Source organism: Rhipicephalus microplus, chromosome 1, assembly GCF_043290135.1.
Source record: "Rhipicephalus microplus isolate Deutch F79 chromosome 1, USDA_Rmic, whole genome shotgun sequence".
Taxonomy (NCBI): domain Eukaryota; kingdom Metazoa; phylum Arthropoda; class Arachnida; order Ixodida; family Ixodidae; genus Rhipicephalus; species Rhipicephalus microplus.
In genome coordinates, this window is record NC_134700.1 from 293,713,752 (window position 1) to 293,735,707 (window position 21,956).

Sequence of the window (21,956 nt, forward strand, 5' to 3'; positions counted from 1 at the left end):
TACGGCCGTGGCTGCGGGCTCCCAAGGCTTGGGAGCTCGTTTTTTGCCACGCGTGTTTAACTCATGTCTAAGTTTTAATCCCCCATAGTAGTAGTTTCAATCCCCATTCTAACGACTGCATCTAACAGCCGTATGACGCCATTCATGTTTTGAGGAGTTCCCAGTGCTTGCTTGTACTTGCGAGTTTTAAACAGATCGGTACCGACTTGTCTAAATTCAACATTTGGTAATGTACATACCAACCGGCCCGGCTGAGTTCGCTAATGCAGGTGAACTTTCTTCATTCTGTTTCTGAAAATGCTGCTTACACTTGAGCACAGCTTACGTGTTCAAGCCAAAATATTACAAGTTCATTAAAACAGTTATGGAAGAGCTATACTGTAAAAATATCACATTAGCAGGCCCGAGAGTTAAAAAAAACTGCTGGGAGCCTATTGTGAATATGCACGTTGCCTGTCTGAAGCCGTCCACATGAAGGCTGCAAGAGTGACTCACAGTGAAGGCTAATGTGGAAGCACAGAAATAATGAAATGAGTTGCGATGAAAAATTTAAAAAAATGTGCTGAGACAGGAGGAAGCCCAATGACATTTTTCACAGGACTTTTACTTTCTCTGTCTATTTCTCTGTCTGCTTACTTATTATAAAACACCTGATCCTCTCTGAAAACTGTAAAGTTAGAAATTGGTAATGCTTACTTTATTTGTGTGCATTGAATTTTCTACACCCTCCTGCTATGAGGCCTTGGAAGTAATACAAATAAAACATCTGGCAAATACAAACATACTCTTGCAGAAATTTATTGAAAAGTAATTTCACCCTTAATCGTCATTCAGTTTTTTTTTTTCATCATCTGCCTGTGATTTATCTTTTTTTTAATTTGTCATTGTAGTAAGCTGCTCAGTACCATCACTGTGATACAGTTGGAAGCCACCCACATGTCAAATTAGTTTTTGTTTTGTTTTGCACTTCAACTACCTCATATCTCCCTGGTATTGCTTCAAATATTACCCACGGTCACCTGCAATTTGTACATTTGCAGTATTTTGGAGAATGACTGCTGCACAAAGTCGGCAAAACTGCGGCAGGCATCACGAACCGACACTGCAATGTCAAGTAACTAGGCAGTTTATTTTAAAATAGGACATATATACTCAGTGATTGAACAACTGTTTCACGTTTTTGCGCTGCTCTCGCTGCAAGTAAAAAACCGACTGGGGCGTATTATGAGCACTTGATAGTTCATTAAATTTACAATTACCAAGGATATGCATCGATCATGTAGGCAAGACCGTCGGTAGCCTCGAAATTGCTCAAAACATGAACGGTGACGTACGGCCATACCTGCAATAGCGCAATAAGCCGACGGGGTTAAAACTTGACATGCGTTTAACAGCCGTGATGAACATACTGCGGGATCTACGAGAAAAAGTGAGCTCTGATGCTAGCGGCGCTGCGGCAAACAAATATGCCTTGTGTGCAGTCTGTCTACGCAATTTGCCCGGGACTGTTTAATTACAGTTTCAGTAGTTCGGAAACAACCCAAAAGCAATTTGATTCACAAAACACACCGAACCACACAGCTGCTCTCAGTACACTCCCGACGCAGTTTGCCCGAGACTGTTTACTTAAGGATTCTGTAGTTCGAAAACAACCCAAAAGCGATCTGATTCACAAAACACACCGCACACAGCTGCTTTCAGTACCGGCGAGTCCGCGGAGGCCTCGGCTGCTGGTGCGGCAACTGCAAAAAACAGCAAAAATTCTAACTAAATGCGGTACATCTGCTGAATTTTCAGATGACCTAAATACTTTTCTCTGTAACAATATAAACGATAGCACATGGTTGATAATGGCTGGTGATATTAATCTTCCTCATATTAACTGGGAAACCTTGACGCCTGGTGATATCGAAACTGCAAGCGGAGATAAGTTATTAAAAATATTGTTTTCGCACAGCCTTACGCAAATCGTGAAGGAAGCCACTAGAATAACTACTGAAACCAAGTCAATGCTCGACCTTGTGTTCTTATTATGCCAGTTGGATGACTACAAGGTGTCAGTGGAAGAGGGCATATCTGACCACCGGCTAGTTGTTACCAATATTACCACAGAGAAAAATGCTTGCTCAAAGTCTGTATCCCGTGTAAAAGTTAAAAATTTTTTGGAAGTGGATGGCACTTCTATTTTAAATTTCTTAGAAGTTGCCTTTGACGAATTTCAGTCCGCCTCGAAATATGAATCACTTGAGACATTATGGAATCGATTTAAGACAATCGTATACACCTGTGCACATAGATTCATCCTGTCTCGTCTTAAAAAGGTAAAACAACGGAGCCCATGGATAACCAGGAATATAATTCGCATGAAAAGAAAAATGAAAAACTGCGGAAAAAGGCAGGAACGCTACTGAACTATCTCAAGCTCGTAAATCCCTAAAAGAAGCCTTGTCCGAATCAAGGAGTAAGTTTTTCCAACATACCCTTGCTGAATTCCTTAAGAGTGCGCTTCAAAAGTTCTGGCTTTATATGAGCGGCAGAAAAGAAAAAAATTGAACAGATCACTGCCGTATCGAAAACAGTGACGCAAAAGATTGAGATAGCAGACGAGCTCAACAGGTTTTTCCAGTCGGTGTTCACGATGCCGTCAGATGTGCGCGGTGATAGCAACGTGCATTCTTCATGCGCACGTCCTATGGAACCCTTGTTATTTGATCAAAAGGTGTACTCTCTGTTAGTAAATCTTGATGCGAAAAAGACTAGCGGCCCGGACAAAATACCAACTGCCTTTCTTAAAAGATACGCAGAATGGGTATCGTTCTTTCTTGTTATTATCTTCGAAAAATCTTTAGAAACTCACTCTCTTCCACAGGATTGGCTCTGCACAATTATCATACCTTTGTTTAAAGCCGGCAACCGAATGGTTATTAGCAACTATCGTCCTGTGTCACTCACGTCGGTTTGCTGCAAAGTTATAGAGCATATTATAGCAAAGCATATCATGATTCACTTGGAGGTCAATCAATTACTTAATGACTGTCAGCATAGATTTAGAAGTGGCAAGTCCACAGTGACACAGTTGATTCAAACAATTCATGATTTCAGTTTGGCTATAGACGAACGCAAACAGGTTGATGTAATTTGCATTGATTTTGCTAAAGCTCTTGAAGTTGTCAACCACACTAAGCTGCTTTTTAAACTGAGAAAAATGGGATTCAGTGATGAAATTATAAATTGGATTGGTGCATACTTGAGTAACCGCAAGCAAGCGGTGAGGATTGATGGTTGTCTTTCAGCTACGCTAGATGTGTTTTCAGGTGTGCCTCAAGGGTCCGTTCTTGGCCCGCTGTTGTTGTTATTGTACATCAACGATATAAGTACTATTGTAAAGCCACCTGTTAAGATGAAACTTTATGCTGATGATTGTTTGATTTATATGCCTGTAAGCTGTACTGATAATCAGCTTGAGTTGAACGAGTGCCTTGAAGATTTGGAATCGTGGTGTCGCAAATGGGAGATGCAAATTAACCTAAAGAAAACAACTTATGTACACATTACCAATAAGAAAAATGTTCTCAAATTTCAATACAGCATCGGGAGCAACACCCTCTCTGAAATAACATATTTTAAATACTTAGGGGTGACAATCACAAACAACTTAACGTGGCACCATCATATTGAATCAGTTTGTTCGGAGTCATTTAAAGAACTTTGTTATCGTCGAGCGAAATTGCATAAAATACCGAAACATGTTAAGCTGCTTGCATACCAAACATATATTAGACCTAGACTGGAGTACGCCTCCGTGGTTTGGAGCCCTCACCAAAAGCACTTAGTTACCAAGTTAGAACGTATTCAGAGGCATGCAGTATGGTTTGTGTGCTCTAGATATAGAAGGCGGGATTCAGCAACTGACAGGCTTAATTCGTGCAATTTATAGCCACTGGAAATTTGAAGACAAAAACAAAAACTTAAAACGTTCTATTGTATAATGCAAGGGATATCAAAAATACCTAAAGACGAGTACATACGCCTTCCCGGAAAACATAGCGCCAGATTGAATCATGAGGCCCCCACTAAACCTTTCAACGCTCGCACTGACATCTTTTGGTGGTCATTTTTTCCAGATGCTATAGAACAATGGAATCGTTTACCCCATCATGTTGTTAATAGTACCTATGTGCAATCTTTTGACAGAGAAATCGATGCTTATTTTGGTCATGGTTGAATTGAACTACTACCAATTTTGGTTTCTTGTGTGCATTGCTATTTGAGTGCCAGTTGTTTTGGTTTTCTGTTTGTACTTATTATTGTACTCCCTCCCTGTCATGACCCTCAAGCAAGGGTTGACAGTATAAGTAAATAAATAAAAAGATGTTCGTGGTAGCCGCTGCCAATGAGCGCCGTAGCAAGCGACATGGACGTCTCCCCTCTTTCTCGTGCGTTCTCCTGCTTACGGTTGTCAAACATGATGGAGGGTAAGGACATATCCAGACTGACAACATGGGATACTCTTTTTGTGTGCCTGCTTAGCTGTGTATCTACACTATGTAGCTTGTGTTTGCTTCACGTCTCTTTGTCGCTACTTATATTACCTGTACTTGTTTTACTCAGTTTTTTTTATTTTGCGTACTCTTGTATTCCTTGAGTGTTCTTCAAAACTTACATTATTTGTAGTTATACATACCCGACATGGAAAGTCTTGCAATCAAATGGCTGCAGTACCTATCAGATAACTTGCTACTTGATCAATGCAACTTGTGTTTTATTGACACCTCATGAGATATAATGGATCTAATTTTTATAGGGAATGGTGTGTAAATTTGTATAGTATATATTAAACCTATGCAAATAATCAAGCACTTTGAATATTCAAATGAATATTACATTATTGAAATTTGCTTTGACTTGAATTCAAATTCAAATCGAAGAAAATTTATAAATAAAAGTTGTTTCACTGTTGTGGATAGGTGTACTTATCCAGGGGAAATTCGCACTGCAGCAATGCCTCAAGGTTAAATCAAAATGTTATCCTCTCATTGATTCTTCCTTATTTCAAGTTTAAAAGATCGTTATAGTGGTTTACAAGTATTGTTAATTTTAAAACTTATTTTACTGTTTGTCGTTTGCATTCTACCAAAAGTCAAATCGTGCTACTATGCAAAGTTGCTTCCTCTTCTTGAACCACAAATAATGATGCCTGCGCATGTCTTGCTTCAGTTTTTGAAAAAAATATTGTGCAAGTTGGTTGGTTGATGACAAATACACTTCTTTTTCTCAATAATTGGTGATATATACCATTCAAATTCAATTATAAAAATTTGACCAAATCACTATTCGCTTTAAATTTGCTTCGGACCAAAAATTTATACTATTTCCACAAGCCTAGTAAATATTTATTGTTTTGCATGCATGTCAGAAAAGGTCGTGAGGCAGTTGTTGCAAATGGGATTGGAGTTTATAGCACATACCTTTGCGACATCTTTACAGGAAGCTTTTGGTGTTCTTAGCTGATGACATGGTAGCATTTGGAAATGGTCGCAGACTCGGACGGGACAGACTTGTTCGCTCGCTTTGCGGCCTTCTGAGCGCAGACAACAGTGAACTCGTGGAGGTGTGTATCCTTTTCGCCAAATAAAAATGGCTGTAGGACTACATGAGATTGATTCGGAGTGTCAGTTATTACATGTTGACATATGCCAATGTAGAATAGTCAGCTTACTAGTAGTCTCCTATGTGTTTGATGTCTTGCCTTTACAAGAACACACGAAAGTGTGTCTGTTCATGCAAGATTTTTCACTTACATGCAAATACTGCAGGAAAGAAAAAGTTCTCTTTTCTCATTGGCACAGCTTTGAGCAGCTTGCCATGAAGGATTGTATTTGCATGCCTGCCGACATTTACAACAATATTGTTATTTTTGAGGTTTTTTAGAGCCTATTTGTGATTACAACATTACTGCGACAGTTTTATTATTTTTGTTTAGGGATATTTCAATGAACAACGCTCTCCAAAAATGCACAAAAATAGTTGTTGACTAATTGTTCAAAACCAGTAGATAATGCAAACTTACCTGTGCAGCCGTTACACAATGTTTTAGAATTAATGTATGTTGGAAGCCAAAATTTTATCAGCCATGATGGTGTTACTAATATTTCATGAATACACTACACGAAACATTTGTGGCACAAATAATATTTTGCTGCAATGAAGGTCAAAGTGATCACTGTGTATCACAGTACTTGAGTCTTCTGAGTGTAATTGTGATGCCTTCTCATGTTCCAATGTTTTTTTTTGAGCATTACTCATTTCATAAACACTTGATATATAGAGTAATCAATTTTTTTTCACATTTTTTACATATTACTATTGATGTTAGTATTAAATTTTGCCTTTTTGCTGTGTAATGCGATAGAAACTGTGTTATAAATAGACACAAGGCATTCAACTCTATCACTACTTGTATAACTGAATAGTGTATAGGCAGATTATTATTATTATTATTATTATTATTATTATTATTATTATTATTATTATTATTATTATTATTATTATTATTATTATTATTATTATTATTATTATTATTATTACACGACTAGTACTCTCTCTTGAAGTTCTAAGGGGGGCAGGCCTAGGCTGTTGGGCCCTGTTATGGCTTGGTGACTGTGGTGGAGTCCAGCAAAATGGTTCTTCTGAAATAAAAATAGCAAGGATTAAAATTTAGATTATTCATTCCCTGAAAATACTGCTGCACATCTCCTGTATATTTTTATTTCTACATGCAGGCCAGTCTTGAAGCATTGAACTCTTTTCTCAGGCAGTATTACCCTGTGACGGAAAACACTGAGACAGAAGTCCTCCTGAGTGTTATGTGGCTTATTCACTGCATATCAACAGGTAGCATAACCCTAACGTAAGTAAAGGTGGAGGAGTAAGTGCACCATTTGTCGCAATTTACTTTCTCTTATCGGATGGATGCGCTGTTTGTGCTATGACTGTTGTGGCTGGGGGTAAAGTTCCTTTCACAGCTCTTGATGTCAAAGGGATTTGTTTCGATACCCTTTGTGTGTGTGTGTGTCATTTCATACTCATATACTTCAACCTGCAGTACTCTGGTCTATACATCACATAATTATTATGACACGGGGATTGATTCTGCGCGATTTTACTTGAACAGCACTGAAGGAGAAAATTTGCGGTCAGCACCATATCCTTATGGCCATTATGCAGTTACTGTTATCGTTGCCATGCTGATGTCATGGCCTTCGTTTTTTTAGGTAATTTTTGCTTACGTTTTGTGTAGAATCATGGTTTAACCAATACTTACACAACAGGAACCAAAGCTTATTTTCTTTAGAACTGCCCTTTAGTTTGTAACTTCTGTTGCTATTGGACATTTATGCTAAAGCATAGGAACAAATGTGCAGTGCCTAGGCAGTCTTGCGTAACAAATGCTTCATCTTAACTACATTTACTACAAATATTACCCCGCGTGCTCTTCTGAATACCTTCCTTTAATTTCTGAGAATCATTTTGTCTGTTTCTTCTGCAACAGATCTTCTGGAACAGACCGCCTAGTAGGCTTCTTGAAGACTGTGGCAAAGATCCAGGTATCTCCAGGTGCTTCAGAAGAAGTCCTGCTGGGATTAGCTAAGGTCTGCAGCTATATTTACAGAACTCCGTACTATACTTGGCACATGCTTGAAATGCTGGCATAGTTTGCATACATATGTGCATTGCATTATGTGTCTTGTAATAAATGAATTAATTGGTCAGTCCACCGTGGTGGACTAGTGATTACGGTGCTCAGCTGCTGACACAAAGGTAGTGGGTTTGATCCTGGCCACTGCAGTTGCATTTCTGTGGAGGTGAAAGGCTCAAGGCCCGTGTACGTTGTGATCACTGGATGGTCGGAACACTGGATGCTAAAAATTTCCAGATCTATCTGCTACAGCATCCCTCATAATCATATTATGATGTTAGGACCTAATACCCCAGTTATTATTATTAATAAACCAATCAACTAACTATTGAAATGTATGATTAATAGATTTGACAGCTGCCAGCAGCAAGAGGATTCTGACAGAGCATGCTGTAATCACACGTTCTGCTGAAATGAAATAAAGATTTTGCTCTTCATTAAAGATTACCATATTTCTCTTGTGAACGTTACCCTCAAGCATCAGTCACACTTCTCATTTGTGAAGTATGAATAATTACAATAATTTTTTTTTTTTTTGTAGGTCATGCAGAACTTGGCAAAACATCCAACACTCCTCAATGCCTCAGCACAGTTGTTTAGTAAAGTTTCGACGGACTCTGGCAGCTGTCCACCCCTGGACTCTGTGTTGCAAGAGCTACGAGATAACCTGAGTCCCTTGCTGGAGGCTGCAGACATCAACATTGTATGAGCTACCTCAAAGCTTTCCCTTGATATTGCATATAGCGGGAATGGGGGGGGGGGGAGGGGAGCTGGAATTAGGCTTCTCCCTACATTGGGTGGTGACGGAAATGTCTACAACTCCAAATTATTGCTCACCATCCTTGTTCGCCACTCACCGCTTTCAATAGACCACATGCCACTGCGTTTTACCACTTTGAAACACATGCTTAAAGAACCAATAAACATCAACAGTGCATGCGTACTGCCACCAAACAGTGCCTCCCACTCCCTGATGATGTAAAAATAATCTGAACAGGTGGCTTTGTGGTTTTGAAAACTCAACAACTCTAGTGCCAGCTCTAGAACACAAGTATCCTTACTTTCTTTTTCAATGTGCATTGTATATGCCATAAATTAAATGTAAATGTGCATTGAAAATGAGAAGTATGAAAACTTGAAATTCCTGAATTCCATAACCCCTCTTCCCCCTGCCCCACTTTCAGAATGTTCACCCCCAACGAATTTCTGGGGAGAGCCGTTGTTGGAAACCATATGGCGCAAAGCTTGTTTATGTTGGTGTGGTAGCACCAGTAATGAACGACATATACGCAGTGCAAGTGCGAGCAATCTGCATCACAAGGACAAAAATAATAAGTGTATAGCTTGTTAATGGGATGTGTTTATAAAAGATGTATGCACAAAAAAAATCGCAGCATATCCTCGGAGTGAAGGATAGTAAGTGGGGCAAAGCTTCGGAGCGTTTTATCGGTAAACCGTGAATCGTCCGTCTGTTGGCCGCGTCCGTCCGTTTGTCTGTCTGTCCATCTGTCTGTCCGTCCATCCATCTGTCTGTCTGTCCATCTGTCTGTCCGTCCATCCATCTGCCTGTCTGTCCGTCTGTCCATTTAGTGAACACTCCAAGCACTGCCATCTTGCATCTTTTCATCATATATTCATTATATACAAGTACCGCCATGTAGCGGACATTTCAAAAACTAAACGAGAAGTGGCTGCCTATGACTGCGTACATCTGGGATGCACAACCCACGACTTAGGGAGCTACGCCCTTTAGAAGTATCACACTCTGCTGAACATACTTATTAATGTCATAAATTATCAACTAAATTTGCTTTGGACATGTGCAATACAGTAATAGAATGAGCCTTTCTTAATAAAAGTTTGGACTTTTATCAATGATTTATTTTGTTTGTCTTCCTCAATTCGCAGTTACTTTAGCTTGCACAGCCGTGTCTAGTCTGGACTAGACAAGTGGAAAACATAATCCTCACTGTGCAGGAGGGGAACAAACAATAAAGAAAAAGTTCATCTTTTGGACCGACTAATGCAATCCATCTGTAGGTATAGTTCTGAAACCAAAACAAGCTGTTTGTTTTAGGTTTCAAGTAAAACCTATGTTGGTGTCCTGGTAATGGAAGTCGGCAAAGCTCTTGCCAAATTGGAATATGAAGAAGAAAATGTGCGGTATGTGCTCATTTTCTACATGTCTTAGGCATCCTAGCCAGTGCAAAATTGTGCAGTTGACTGTATGAACGTTTCAAACTTTTGCTCAGGCATTCTACCGTTGCCAAAATGCTGCGGGACAGCTTTGTTGGAATCAAGTTGGACAGGCTGCTGTATATACAGGTACGTCCAGTATTGCTTAAAGCTCTGAAGGAATCTTGCTGCGGTGTTGATTAGCTTTAGTGTACCTAAGCTTTTGCTCACAAACTGGCTGAAGAGGTGAACCAGTAAGCTGTACTTGCTATTTAGGGCTGACAGGCCACATTCGTCAGCCACCATGTATCCTTTGTGTGTGATGACGTGTCAAAGAAATCACCCCATCGTGAAGCTCTTATGGCGCACTATTCGCGACTCCAAGTGAGCACAAGCCACCCAAGGGCCAACCTTGAAAGGAGATATGTTGCCACGTGGCACGTGTTGAGAAGCGGCCGCATAATTCCTTTATTTTTGCCATGCCGCGCACACGTGCCTGGAAAAAAAGAAAATTATGTCTAAAGAACATTGCAGCGTGTGGCATTGCATGCCATAGTGATGGAAAGATGGCAATTACTGTACCGTTCTATCTCTTCCCTACGAATGCAGACGACGCGCGACAGGGAACGGTGCAAATCAGAAACTTGCGCATTGAAACGAAGGTGACGGACACTACGGTAGTTTCTTCCAATCAATTTGATTACAATGACTAAATTATAATTGGTGTGTACACCATTACTTAGGGTGTGTGCATTCTTGTCAATATTCGGGCATCTTTAAGCGCGGAGTATAGTTTCGTTTATATAAGCAAGCATTTTAGGAAATTTGATGCATTATTTGTGTGACTGAATTTTTACCATATGCTTGCTTTCTGCGCCAAGTCATAGTACCACCCATTCACAAATTAAGCTGCTGTAATCCTTCCTCCAGAACATTTCTGATTTCGCATATGCATACTATTGCATGCACACACACACGCACGCGACGGTCGCGTGTGCGTGTATATATGTTTGTGCCGCAATCATCGTGGCAATATATACATGTCCATGCATTTTCAGCGTGCGTGTTGTGCCTGCATATAGTATTTCCTTCAAATGTCAACTACTGCCAACACGAGCAAGCGAGTGTTCAGAAGCACACGACCTTATTTATTAGAAACCTAATAACAGGATCGGTGTACAGAAAGAAAGGAGCACTCCTATTACAATCGAAACTACGATTGGCCTAATCTCAAGACGCACTGACATATGCCTAGCTCTGTTCTGTAATCCAGTGAATGGCATGCATATTCAACTTTTGAGGGGACAACCTAACTCTGTGAGATTCATGCAATCAGCAGCACGAGTAGCAGCGCGGAGTTACTTTGAAAACTCTTGAGGCTTTGCCTGTAGCAGTGCAGCAATGTAACGCAAAATTGGTAGCACCATTCGGAAAGGCCTGCTACCCATGAGCAGTTGCCTTCTTCAACCTCCAGCTCACTAGACAGGTTATTCAACTTGCAGTTTGTTGAATAGGTTCGATGTTTGCGTGCATAGTGCAACTATTTGCGCTGTTTTGCCAGTGAAATCATTTATGCTGATGGGAATGAAGTGGTCCGCAGTAATCACTCTTTCACCATCGGCGAAGCAACGCGGTTCGACCTCACAATCACGAAACTTCAGCACAGCGCCAAGCGAAGGTGCCGCGTTGACCCTGTTAAGTGCAGCAATCTTTGTTTTTTTTACCAGTGTTGCCAGCACACTAAGTGTTTGCGGAGTTAATAGTTTGATATGACTTAAAACGGCAGTTGAGGCTTATCTCAGATGACTGAAGTGTGGCAGCTTACTGCCTCCGAAACTAAAAAATTGCCCGGCCTGCACAAAAGGCACAGCACAGTAATAGTTAAAGTTACAAGAGCGGCATTTCATAGCCTTTTCTAAACACTCCACTGATAACTTCTGCAAGCACACTTGCTGGGTACCCACTACGGCATTAATAGTAATAATTTCTGTAGTAGGCTGTCATTCTCTATGCTACCCTTCGTCATTCTTCTGAGAAGCGTGGTATCCGCTAAACACTTGCAAGGATTTTGTGCCAATAGCTGCTATAGTGATCTATCAGGCAAGCCAACTTAATAAGACTATTATTTCAAAAGTAAAAAAATTTAATCTTTAGAATTAGGTCTTTCTGAATAATAGGTAGTGCAGGATAAGCTGATAATGTATTTTTGTGATGTTTCTGCAAAATTTTCACAGCTCTAAAAAATGTTCTCTCACTCTCCACCCCTTTTTTTGTTACTGCATGTCAGACATTTGATAATATTTCATGTTAGAAAATATTTAGAGATCTGAAAAGTACTTTATCTTGATCCTGACAAAAGTTCAGTTCATCGTAGAGTATTTTACAGCGCAGTGGGCTAGAGACGGACACAGAAGGGACACAGTGCTGAGTTCGTCTCAGCGCTGTGTTCAGTCTAGGAATCGTCAGTCTCGGAATCACAGCAAAAATTTCAGTATAGGAATCTTGTTAGCAGTTGCTAGCATAGCAGTTACAAAATTATGGTGTTCGTAACAGACTCATTCTGTCCAAAAGTGCAAAGTGGGAAAATTGAGTTCTAAGATTTCTCAACACGCTACTGATGTGGATGCTAAAAAAAAGTTAATCAGAGAAGCCTGCTGAATAAATAGACTGGGCCTTGTGATAATTGCATCCATTCGTCCTCTGTTGTTCACAGCTTCTGAGCTGTGAATGTTGGTCACAACAGTCGGTGTTTCTAGCAAAACAGAACCGCTGATCACAATAAACTCAATGGAGAAAGAATGGATAAACACATGCATCAAGTAGCACACAAACACTCCAAAAGTGACTCAGGATCGGTGAAAAACCAGTAGTAGTTGTTCAAGTGTTATGTTTCCACAAATCCGAGCTTCGGTTTTGGTTTGGCAAGTAATCTGCTGTTGTTGCGGCTAAAAATGTGCCTTTTTTAATTTATCATATTTGTTTGCTTATAACCCCACACAAAAAAAGAAAAAATTTGGAGTCAAAGTCTGGGCTAAAAATATAAATTTGTTCTGCAAAAGTGGCTTCATGGCAATGCTTTACAACTATGCAATGAAGCGAGCTTCGGGGCAATATGCTGAGGTCATTTTAGCAAATTTTAGTCATCTACTTGTTGAGGGTGTGTGTTTTAAGCGAGAAAGTACGGTGTTACTTTGTCCTTTGGTGTAATATTGACTGAAGTTATTGCGTGTCTAGAAGGGACGAAAAACAAATGTTCTAACATGGACATTCACTTTGCGTTCGGCTTTTTACCTGCTTTGTGGTGGCCTCTCGAAAGCAGGGTTTCAAAGATGCTTTTTCAAATGCAAATGTACACCACCATCGTGTGGAAAGAATTGTACATTTAATTTTTTTCTGTTGCGCAGATGACAACCGCACATAGTTAGAGCATGTTCAAAGTAAGGAAGTATATATATATATATATATATATATATATATATATATATATATATATATCGAACGCGTTATTCGAAGGTCGTACGTTCGATTCCTGCTCATGGCTGGTTATTTTTTCATCGACTTTTCTTTCTTCTTATTTACATTCCATTGGTTCTAATAACTTCCCCTGTACATTCCTTGGCATTACTGTCTGTTAGATCTCATTAATATTGTGTTAAAACACGGAAAAACGAGCCCTTATGTATACACTTCTTTCCCTTATGTATATATATATATATATATATATATATATATAATTTTTATAGCTCTGCATCCTCCCTTAATGTATATGCTTCTTTTTCCTCCTCCCAGGACACTGGCCTGGAGAGCTTGAAGAAAGTGGCTGTCTGTTTAGAAGCTCTGCAAATGGCTGTACTTCGATTGCTGCAACCATCTGCTATGTAGGTCTGTTTACTGTTTCTTGAGAAGATGTCTTTATTTTTTGCACAAATGAGTAGTAGCCTTGATGTTGGCCAGTTAGCTTGAGCCATCCACGATATCACACAAAATACCCAATTTGATCTCTAGAGACCGAATTATAGGCAAATGCCTATTTTGTTCCTTGCATTCTTATTGTGCCATTTTGATATATGAACATGAATTAGAAGCTAGGAAGGGCTTTTATAGTGTTTTTCTGGTGCCTATAAATATTTATTTTTGGCGTTTGTGCCTAAATGCCTATAAGTGCCTAGAAATGCCTATTTTCTAAATCAGCGCCTTCATGAGCGCTAATTAAGCCCAGATATTATGTTTTCGAGCATGGCTTGAAACCATTATTCATGTATAAAAGTCAACATTGATATTTCCAAACACTATGAGGTTGAACTAGGTCCTCTAATTCTAGCAACTTCCGCAAAACAACCGCTAACTACAGTGAATTGGCACTTGCTGGCCACCATACGCCGCAGAGCTGGCATGCTGGCATGCTGCGAGCGATTGGAGGAGGAGCATGAAGAGTGCAAAAGACGCTATTTCTGCAGCCCTAAGTGGAAGCACGTCTCAGCGTCTGCAGCGGAATGAGAAGAAAAAATTATAGATGAGGTAAGAAAACAAGAGTGGTATCTATGGTCGAGGTCACAGCGATCGTCATCTAAAGACAGCTGTCCAGTGTCCTGAAGGAATCGGAGAACGGCCTTGAAAACCTGGGTGTTGCGACGGGAAAGGAACAGTAGGTTTTTCTGTGCAGCGCAGGTAGGTGGAAAACAAATGAAAATTTATGGAGGGCCACTCATCGAACACTCATGTTGATTCAGGGGTGGCGAAGGCCGCCAAATTGTTATACCTTACACAGCGAAGCCTGAGACAGGTGCCAGCATGTTTACAATCAACGGTGTATTTAGCATACATTCATCCTATGCCCGAATACGCTTGTGCTGTATGATACCTCTTGGCATATGCCTTCAAGTGACAAACATGAAAAAATACAGAACAGGGCTGCAATATTTGTCCTAAGCCATTGCTCAAAAAATGGCAGCTGTGCGAATATTGCCGCGAACCATGCATTGGGTTTGTTTATTTGTGTTTTGTGAACCCAATGCATGGTTCGCGGCAATATGAAAAAGGAACTAGGATGGGAATTACAATCATCACGTCGAATTAAACAGCAGTTAAAGATCCTATGTCAAGCATTTCATGGTAAAACTCGCATTCGAAATGAATGTACCTAAACAGTACTGTTAGCACAATGATAATTATGATTTTAGAATGTCATATCAGATCTAATTTTTATGTTAATTAGTTTTTTGTTAGTTTCCTGACCGAATTAAATTGCTTGTAGAGAGAACAAGCGTGCTGTATCAATGAAGGCGTGTTTTCTTTGACATTGTAACCCATCTGCTGCAGCGTCTTAAGCATCCCTCTATAGGAGACATAAGAAGTTGTTATAAGACACTAGAAGTTCTTGCGTACCACGGTGATTTTTCAAATTGGTTCGCTACAAGCCACAAAACCATGATGCGAAAAGGCAAGCTTGAATCCTTTGCATCTCGTCCCATGTAGCTATCGCGAGCCTGATTCCTTCTCTGCTCTCTTCGGTATCGGGGTTGGAGAATCACATGGCACATACGCACCAAAAACATAAGCAATGTCACGTGTGCATGACGTGCCCCAGCCTATTTGTGCACGCATGCCATCAATGTTGTGCTGTTTCAGCATTCTCTTTTGTGTATTACTAATTTCTGTGGGATGAATCAGTCAGCGCACATACTTTTGAAGAGGCTGGCTTGAATCATGTATTGTGAACGTAATACACGACGTCGCTCCTCTAAAACTGCGGTCAGAGACGACACATTAAACACAAGCTAAGCGCTGTCAGGGCAGGAATGACTCGAAGACGAACACAAGCGAAATGCGAAATGGAGTAGTAGTAGTAGTAGTAGTAGTAGTAGTAGTAGTAGTAGTAGTAGTAGTAGTAGTAGTAGTAGTAGTAGTAGTAGTAGTAGTAGTAGTAGTGGTAGTGGTGCTAGTAGTAGTAGTAGTAGTGGTGGTGGTGGTGGTGGTGGTAGTAGTAGTAGTAGTAATAGTAGTAGTAGTAGTAGTAGTAGTGGTAGTAGTAGTAGTAGTAGTAGTAGTAGTAGTAGTAGTAGTAGTAGTAGTAGTAGTAGTAGTAGTAGTAGTAGTAGTAGTAGTAGTAGTGAGGAGGAGGAGGAAGATGTGTGGTTTTACGTGAAAAAAATTACGAGATGATTATTGGGGATGCCGTATGTTGACCCCATCTGCTGTTCTTTATCGTGCACTGACATCACGCAGTACGCAGACATCCACCTTTTCGCCTCCATCATTTAGATGCAACCGCCGTGGCTAGAATCGAACCCTTCACATTCGAGTGAGCGAGCACCCTAGCCACTAGTCCACTGGGGCAGACACGAAATGAGGGCTAATTAGTGTAAACTATCTTGTGGCCATTGAAAATAAAAATAATAACAATGATATTCTGTTTGCGTGTTTCATTATTTCTTTAAGCTTTCATTTATTATACTCATTTTGTAAGCGCAGCAGAAGGACGCAGGGAGAGCAAAGACAAAGAGCACTGTCTTTGTTTTCCCTTTGTCTTTGCGCTTCCCTTTCAATATAATATGAAGCAGCTAGCCCAAACCACAGTAGGTACTCCTCATTCATGCTACACAAGAGAACACACAAATTACACATGCCAACTACAAAAATTTCTGCATTTTAAGCTGCTTGAAGATAATTATGGGGCAAATCTTTTGGAGGTGATTATAGTGATTAAAGTTGAGATAGTACTGAGACTGATTGTGGTTGTGATACTTATATATTTTTTTTATTCAAAGAGATAGTGCTGAGACCGATTGTGATATAGCGGTGATTCTTCTTTATAGCTGATATGAGGTTCCGAGTTCCGGGTTACGTTTTGACTTCATAATCACAGCTTCATTAGCTATCGTCTCTGGTGTAGAATTTTCTTGTCGGTATTGCCGCCTTGCATCCGCTTCAAGTACTCTCAGCTGCGCGTCAGCTTGGCATTTTTCCCGCTCAGCCTTTGCTTCCTTAGCCCTAGTCTGTGGTGTAGAACTTTGTTGTCGCCGTCGCCGCTTTGCATCCGCTTCCTTCTCTTTTGTCTCCGCGGTAGCTTCCCGTCGATGGCAATGCTGATACTCAGCATGTCGCGCTTTCCTGCGTTCGTCTTTGTCCATATGAGAGAAGAGAATGTGTGGTATGGAACGTGGTTATATATATATAGCGTTGGCAGCAGCACCATCACATCTACAATTAACCACAGCACCCTCTGTTGCTTATAAGTTGAAGGTTACATGCAAAATGGTTACCACCAACGCCCTCTGTTGCTTATAAGTTGAAGGTTACATGGTGTTACGGACAGACGGGAGACGGAGACATCGTGAGGTCTTAAGGAGCTTCGCCCCGAATAATTCACATGCAACTCTCTTAATTAAGTATTTTAAACTGCAGGATATAATCAGGAGACGAAAGATTTTTCGTTCGTTTTTTTTAGATATAGCCAGAATTTAACCAAGATCTGATGAAGAGTGTACGGGGAGCGACGTCAGAGCACTAATGTCAACGTAAATGAGTGATGTAAAAGCAGGACCATTGCTGTACGTCACTCCCTCCATCTTGGGGCACGTGCCTGGGAGAAGGGCAAATGGCATTCAGTATAAATTGAGCAATTTTCCGCAACACATAGCGTTTCAAATATTAACAGGCATGATCCTGAGTGCCCAGTACATCCATTATGCTTGTCAGCTTGAAACGCCCAAATTTAGTGAGGGGCCCTCTAAAGTGTTCAACGAAAGGGTAGAAATTGATCTTACGCTATTAGACCTGGCATCCCTCTCTTTTGTGGTATCAATGGTCTGGTTAGTTGCTCTCGCACTGCTCTTCCCAGCCAAGATGAAACGAAAGAAACCCAGGAGAGTGTTGATTGGACGGTGGAAACTTGACTCACAATGCTAGACAAATAAAACGAAAAACCGTAATAAGAGAATCGCGCGGGAAACGCGTGCCTATGTTCAGCCGTTGTGCCTTTGTGCTATCTTAAACAATATAATTTTTTTTGTTTCTTGTTGTAGATACAAGTTACCGACGTCTTTGTTTTAAATTATTTCAATTTTTGTAGGAATTTATTGTGCCTATATTTATAATTTAAAAAGCCTAAAACACTGCTTTATCTGCCTGTCTTTGGTGCGTTAAGCACACTTTTTAGTGCCTAAAAATCCAGCCTCTATTGATCACTTTGTCTCTTGCTGCAAAATTTTTAGGCTAACCCCTGATCACACATGTTGATCTTGAGCATACCTGCACTAAAACTGTCTGAAGTGTTCTCGCTGAGTGCTTATTGTACTCAACTGGTAAAAGTGATTGTTGCCTCGTCTCCATATCCTTTTCCGTCCCACTGTACTAGATATAGCGAAAAAGGCAGTGCAGAAAAGCAAGCAGAGCCACAATCGCAGCCAAAGCCATTTTTGCAGCTTCTATAAAAGGCGGGAAATGTAATTTTTAATGTTTTTCCTCCCTCAGCACCACTTACTCATGAGGGCGCCTCAGAATATGGGAATTATTCACGAGAAAAAGCGTGTGCGTGGTGTGGTCACATATACAAAATTACTTTAGAAGCTTCCTTCGCACAATTCAAATAATTTAAATTGTGCAGGCTGTCTGATGTCCTCTTTAAATAATGTTGCAAAAGGGTAATTTTTGTAACCAGTAGTTTGCTCACAATGCAAGAATGTTTTTATGTCCAGTACGCTGGACACTAGAATGCAATTAGATCGCATCGCGCCAAACATTCAAGGAAAAAAAAAAAACAAAGAAAAGTAGGAGTGAGTGTCAGGCGACAAACTTGAAGGCCAGTCATCAAAAATGAAACAGGAGCATACTGGGAATTCTTCCAAAAGCACAGAGCTTGAGGAGAAAGCCGCATTAGAGGAATTAGGCTTGTGGACGCGAAGCGCGCTCCTTCTTTGTTCTTTTTCCCCTCCATGATGGTATGTGCAACCATGAGACTCTTTTTTTCTTTCTCGGATCAAAACAGACTGTTTTGTATAAGATGGTTAACTTTCTCACGGGACCAAAAGCAACGCTCTTTCAAGAACGATAGCAGAATGTGTATAAGTGCAACAAAGAAATTCTAGTGTCGAGTATACTGGACATGGTTCGATTGTGAACGCCATTGTACTTAGAGTCACTTAAATTTTTTGCATGCTTTTCAATAGCCTCTTAGCTAGAAATGAACATTACAAATCTTTGTCCTACCCTACAAAAAATTTGGGATGGAAAGGTATATATTGCCACGTTCCTTTTCTCAAGCTTTATCGCCCTGTTACACTACGTATTCTCAGCGCGCAGCGCGTCTGCAGTCTTCGAGAAGCTTCAGGACTGTAGCAGATCATTTCGATAAGATTACGCCCACTCCGCGAACTATACAGATTATTCTGGAAGCAACGTCACCGCTAGTGATAATGCTAGAACATTCGATGGCAAGTGTGTAAAAGCCGATGCGCTTCGCCACTTGTCAGTTGATCGACGGCCGTTGCTCTGTTCGCCGTCATCAGTGCCAGTGTGTATCCCTTTAATCTTACTTTTCATTTGTTGGCCACAAGTTCGGCCCGAATAAAGAGTTTCATCTGATCGTCGAGCCTGCTGCCTTGGTTCACGTCACGACCTTGTGACGATATCGTGTTTCCCACTTTCCGGTGCAGTTTACAACAATAAAATGCCAGTTCAGACAGACTACTTCGGGCTTAACATGAGAAGCGTCTTCTTTGTAGTCTGCATGCACTGCTTTGTCTACAAAAACTTCTTGCGGCTCTTGTATTGACAGTTGCTGGAAATATAGCTCATGCACAGCAAAAACCATTGCAAAGCTAATTTCACCTGGTGATCAGTATTTGCCTGGTAAAATGTTGCAGGGGCAGTCAGTTCTTCCTCTTTTGCTTTCTTTGAGTGTAGGCTACGGTCACTAAACATCTATTCATATTCACATTCATCGAGAGACCACATTGCACAATATTTTAGCTTATGAATATATATAGCACATGGGCTAGTTTGGAAAACTACATTTCTTTCTTTTTCTCTTCCAGCTCCAAGTTGCAAAATGAAGCAAAAGCTACAGCAGCTGAAAAGGCAACCATGCGCGTGCAACTCAACGTCAGCAGCGAGCGGATGGTGTTGGCTCTGCTCAAGGACGCCCTCGAGCGTCGCTTGGACGATGAGTTGTTGTGTGAGGTGTTCCACATCCTTGTACTCCTCCTGAGGTGTCAAGGTAAGGGAAAAAAGTTGCTATGTGTTTTGCAAATGATTATCCCTGGAGACAGAAACAGCATCGGGACTCTCTCTGCTGCGACCTGCGCTTATAGTTACATTGGTCTTGTAGTGAAGTAAAGCATACTGAAAAAACGTTACGGTACACTATAGCAGTAGCAGTATACTAAAACGGTAAACTACTTAGCCTTTATCAATGTAGTTGTAAAATCGTAAAAGGTAAATTCTCTATTTCCTAATGCAGATTTCATATCTACGATCTACAGTGACAACTCATGAAAAATGCTTTCTTGGATAACTAAGCTTCTTAAATATTAAGGTATACTATAGCAGTAGAGCTTCATTCATTGTTCTTCTGCTGTTTCTTTTACAATCGTGGATAGCCTACTCAGCCGGATTACCGCCATTGTGCACTGTTGTGCACAGTCATGTCATGTTTTGTGTTTGTTCACCTATGTATAATTGTCTCCATAGCAGGAAAAATTATGTGTGCTTTGTTCTTCCTAAAGCTGCTTCAAGCACTCAGTAATGGTTTATGACAGATCCATATTGGTACTGATGATTTTAAAATATATGCAGTACACTATGCCTTCAAAGAGTCCTTAAAGATGCCCTGCAACACTTTTTGAGCATGGTAAAAAAAACTCTGCCGCTCAGTAGTAGAGGCTCCCGACAATACGCGAGCCAAATATAATAGCGCAGCACAAGGCCTGGAATTCACAATAAATTTTCAAACTCAGCTAAAAATTGCTTTCTCTTGTCTCGACAAATCACGGAAGATGCTCTAAAATCACTTATAGAAAGACCATCTATCAGCCATTAGCTGATTTGAACGTGGCACGCTCGGTTGTTACAGAGGTCCACAGGGGAGGCTGCGACTTGTCCAAGAGTGCACGCGCGATCACACTGAAAAAGCCGCGCATTTGAAGAAAAAAAAATGTGCTCAAGGTCACGAAGGTGCATGTGAAGTATTTTTCTTGCCCTAGCCATCTCTCCCTGGTTTGCTTCCAGCGCTTTCATCGGGACGAGAGAAGAGAAAATGCAATTGAAGCATGCGACAAATCTTTAACTTTACTCGCACTGGACAGATTATTAAAAGTTTTGCGTCGTTGAATTCATGAGGCAATAAGCTGTTCCAGTGAATTAATTTCATGGTTACTTGAAAACGTGTTTCAGGGCCCCTTTAAAGGGACACTAAAAGCAAATATTAGGTTAATGTTGACGAAACTCGGTAGTGCTTATTTTAAAATAAAATCACATTTTAGATGTCCGTACGGTGTTAGCACACTTCAAATCACCCCCCTGAATCTGCGCCTCCTGACATAGTGGTTGCCTTGCCCAACTTTGCCCAACTCTGTAAAGGCAGTCTGCCTTTACAGCATGGTTGCGGACATGTGCGAAGAGTTGTAGGAATGCAGGTTTACTGGTTGATGGTGTTGACAGCTTGTGACGGTTTGTGCAACCACAATCATAGACACGTTTGTATTTGGTTAATGTTTCTTTTCAAGAAAAAAATGATTAAAAAGGCAACTGATTCGTAATTATGCCGCCGCAAGGCATTTACACTAAAAAGTAGAATGTGCCTTGTTTCGGCTATAAAAATTTTGTGCTCGCCTGGTTTGAGTGGTCCCCACTAGTTGGCACCACTTATCCAGCCTAAACAGGTGAAAACGGTATTTTTGAAGCAATTGTGCCATTGCCCATGCTAATGCCAAGCGTTTTTTTTTTTTTCTTTTTTCTGTTAATCAAGAATAAACAGACAAGCAGGATTTTATGAATTGTAATGCACAGAAGGTTCTTTTTATTGCAGCTAGTTTGATTACTTGTGAATAATTGTATTCAGGACTCTTGATGTCATTGGGACCAT

General features: G+C 40.5%; 1 protein-coding gene across 2 annotated transcripts in view; it reads left to right on the forward strand.

The window, feature by feature from the left end:
• Positions 1–21,956, forward strand: part of LOC142763944 (uncharacterized) — a 44,858-nt gene that overhangs the window by 19,164 nt on the left and 3,738 nt on the right. For both annotated transcript variants that reach the window (XM_075865173.1, XM_075865174.1), the window contains 8 exons: positions 5,488–5,611; positions 6,783–6,910; positions 7,553–7,652; positions 8,241–8,402; positions 9,777–9,862; positions 9,952–10,024; positions 13,664–13,752; positions 19,909–20,090. In XM_075865173.1, the coding sequence (XP_075721288.1) occupies positions 5,488–5,611; positions 6,783–6,910; positions 7,553–7,652; positions 8,241–8,402; positions 9,777–9,862; positions 9,952–10,024; positions 13,664–13,752; positions 19,909–20,090 (944 nt within the window). The remainder of the gene's footprint in view (positions 1–5,487; positions 5,612–6,782; positions 6,911–7,552; positions 7,653–8,240; positions 8,403–9,776; positions 9,863–9,951; positions 10,025–13,663; positions 13,753–19,908; positions 20,091–21,956) is intronic.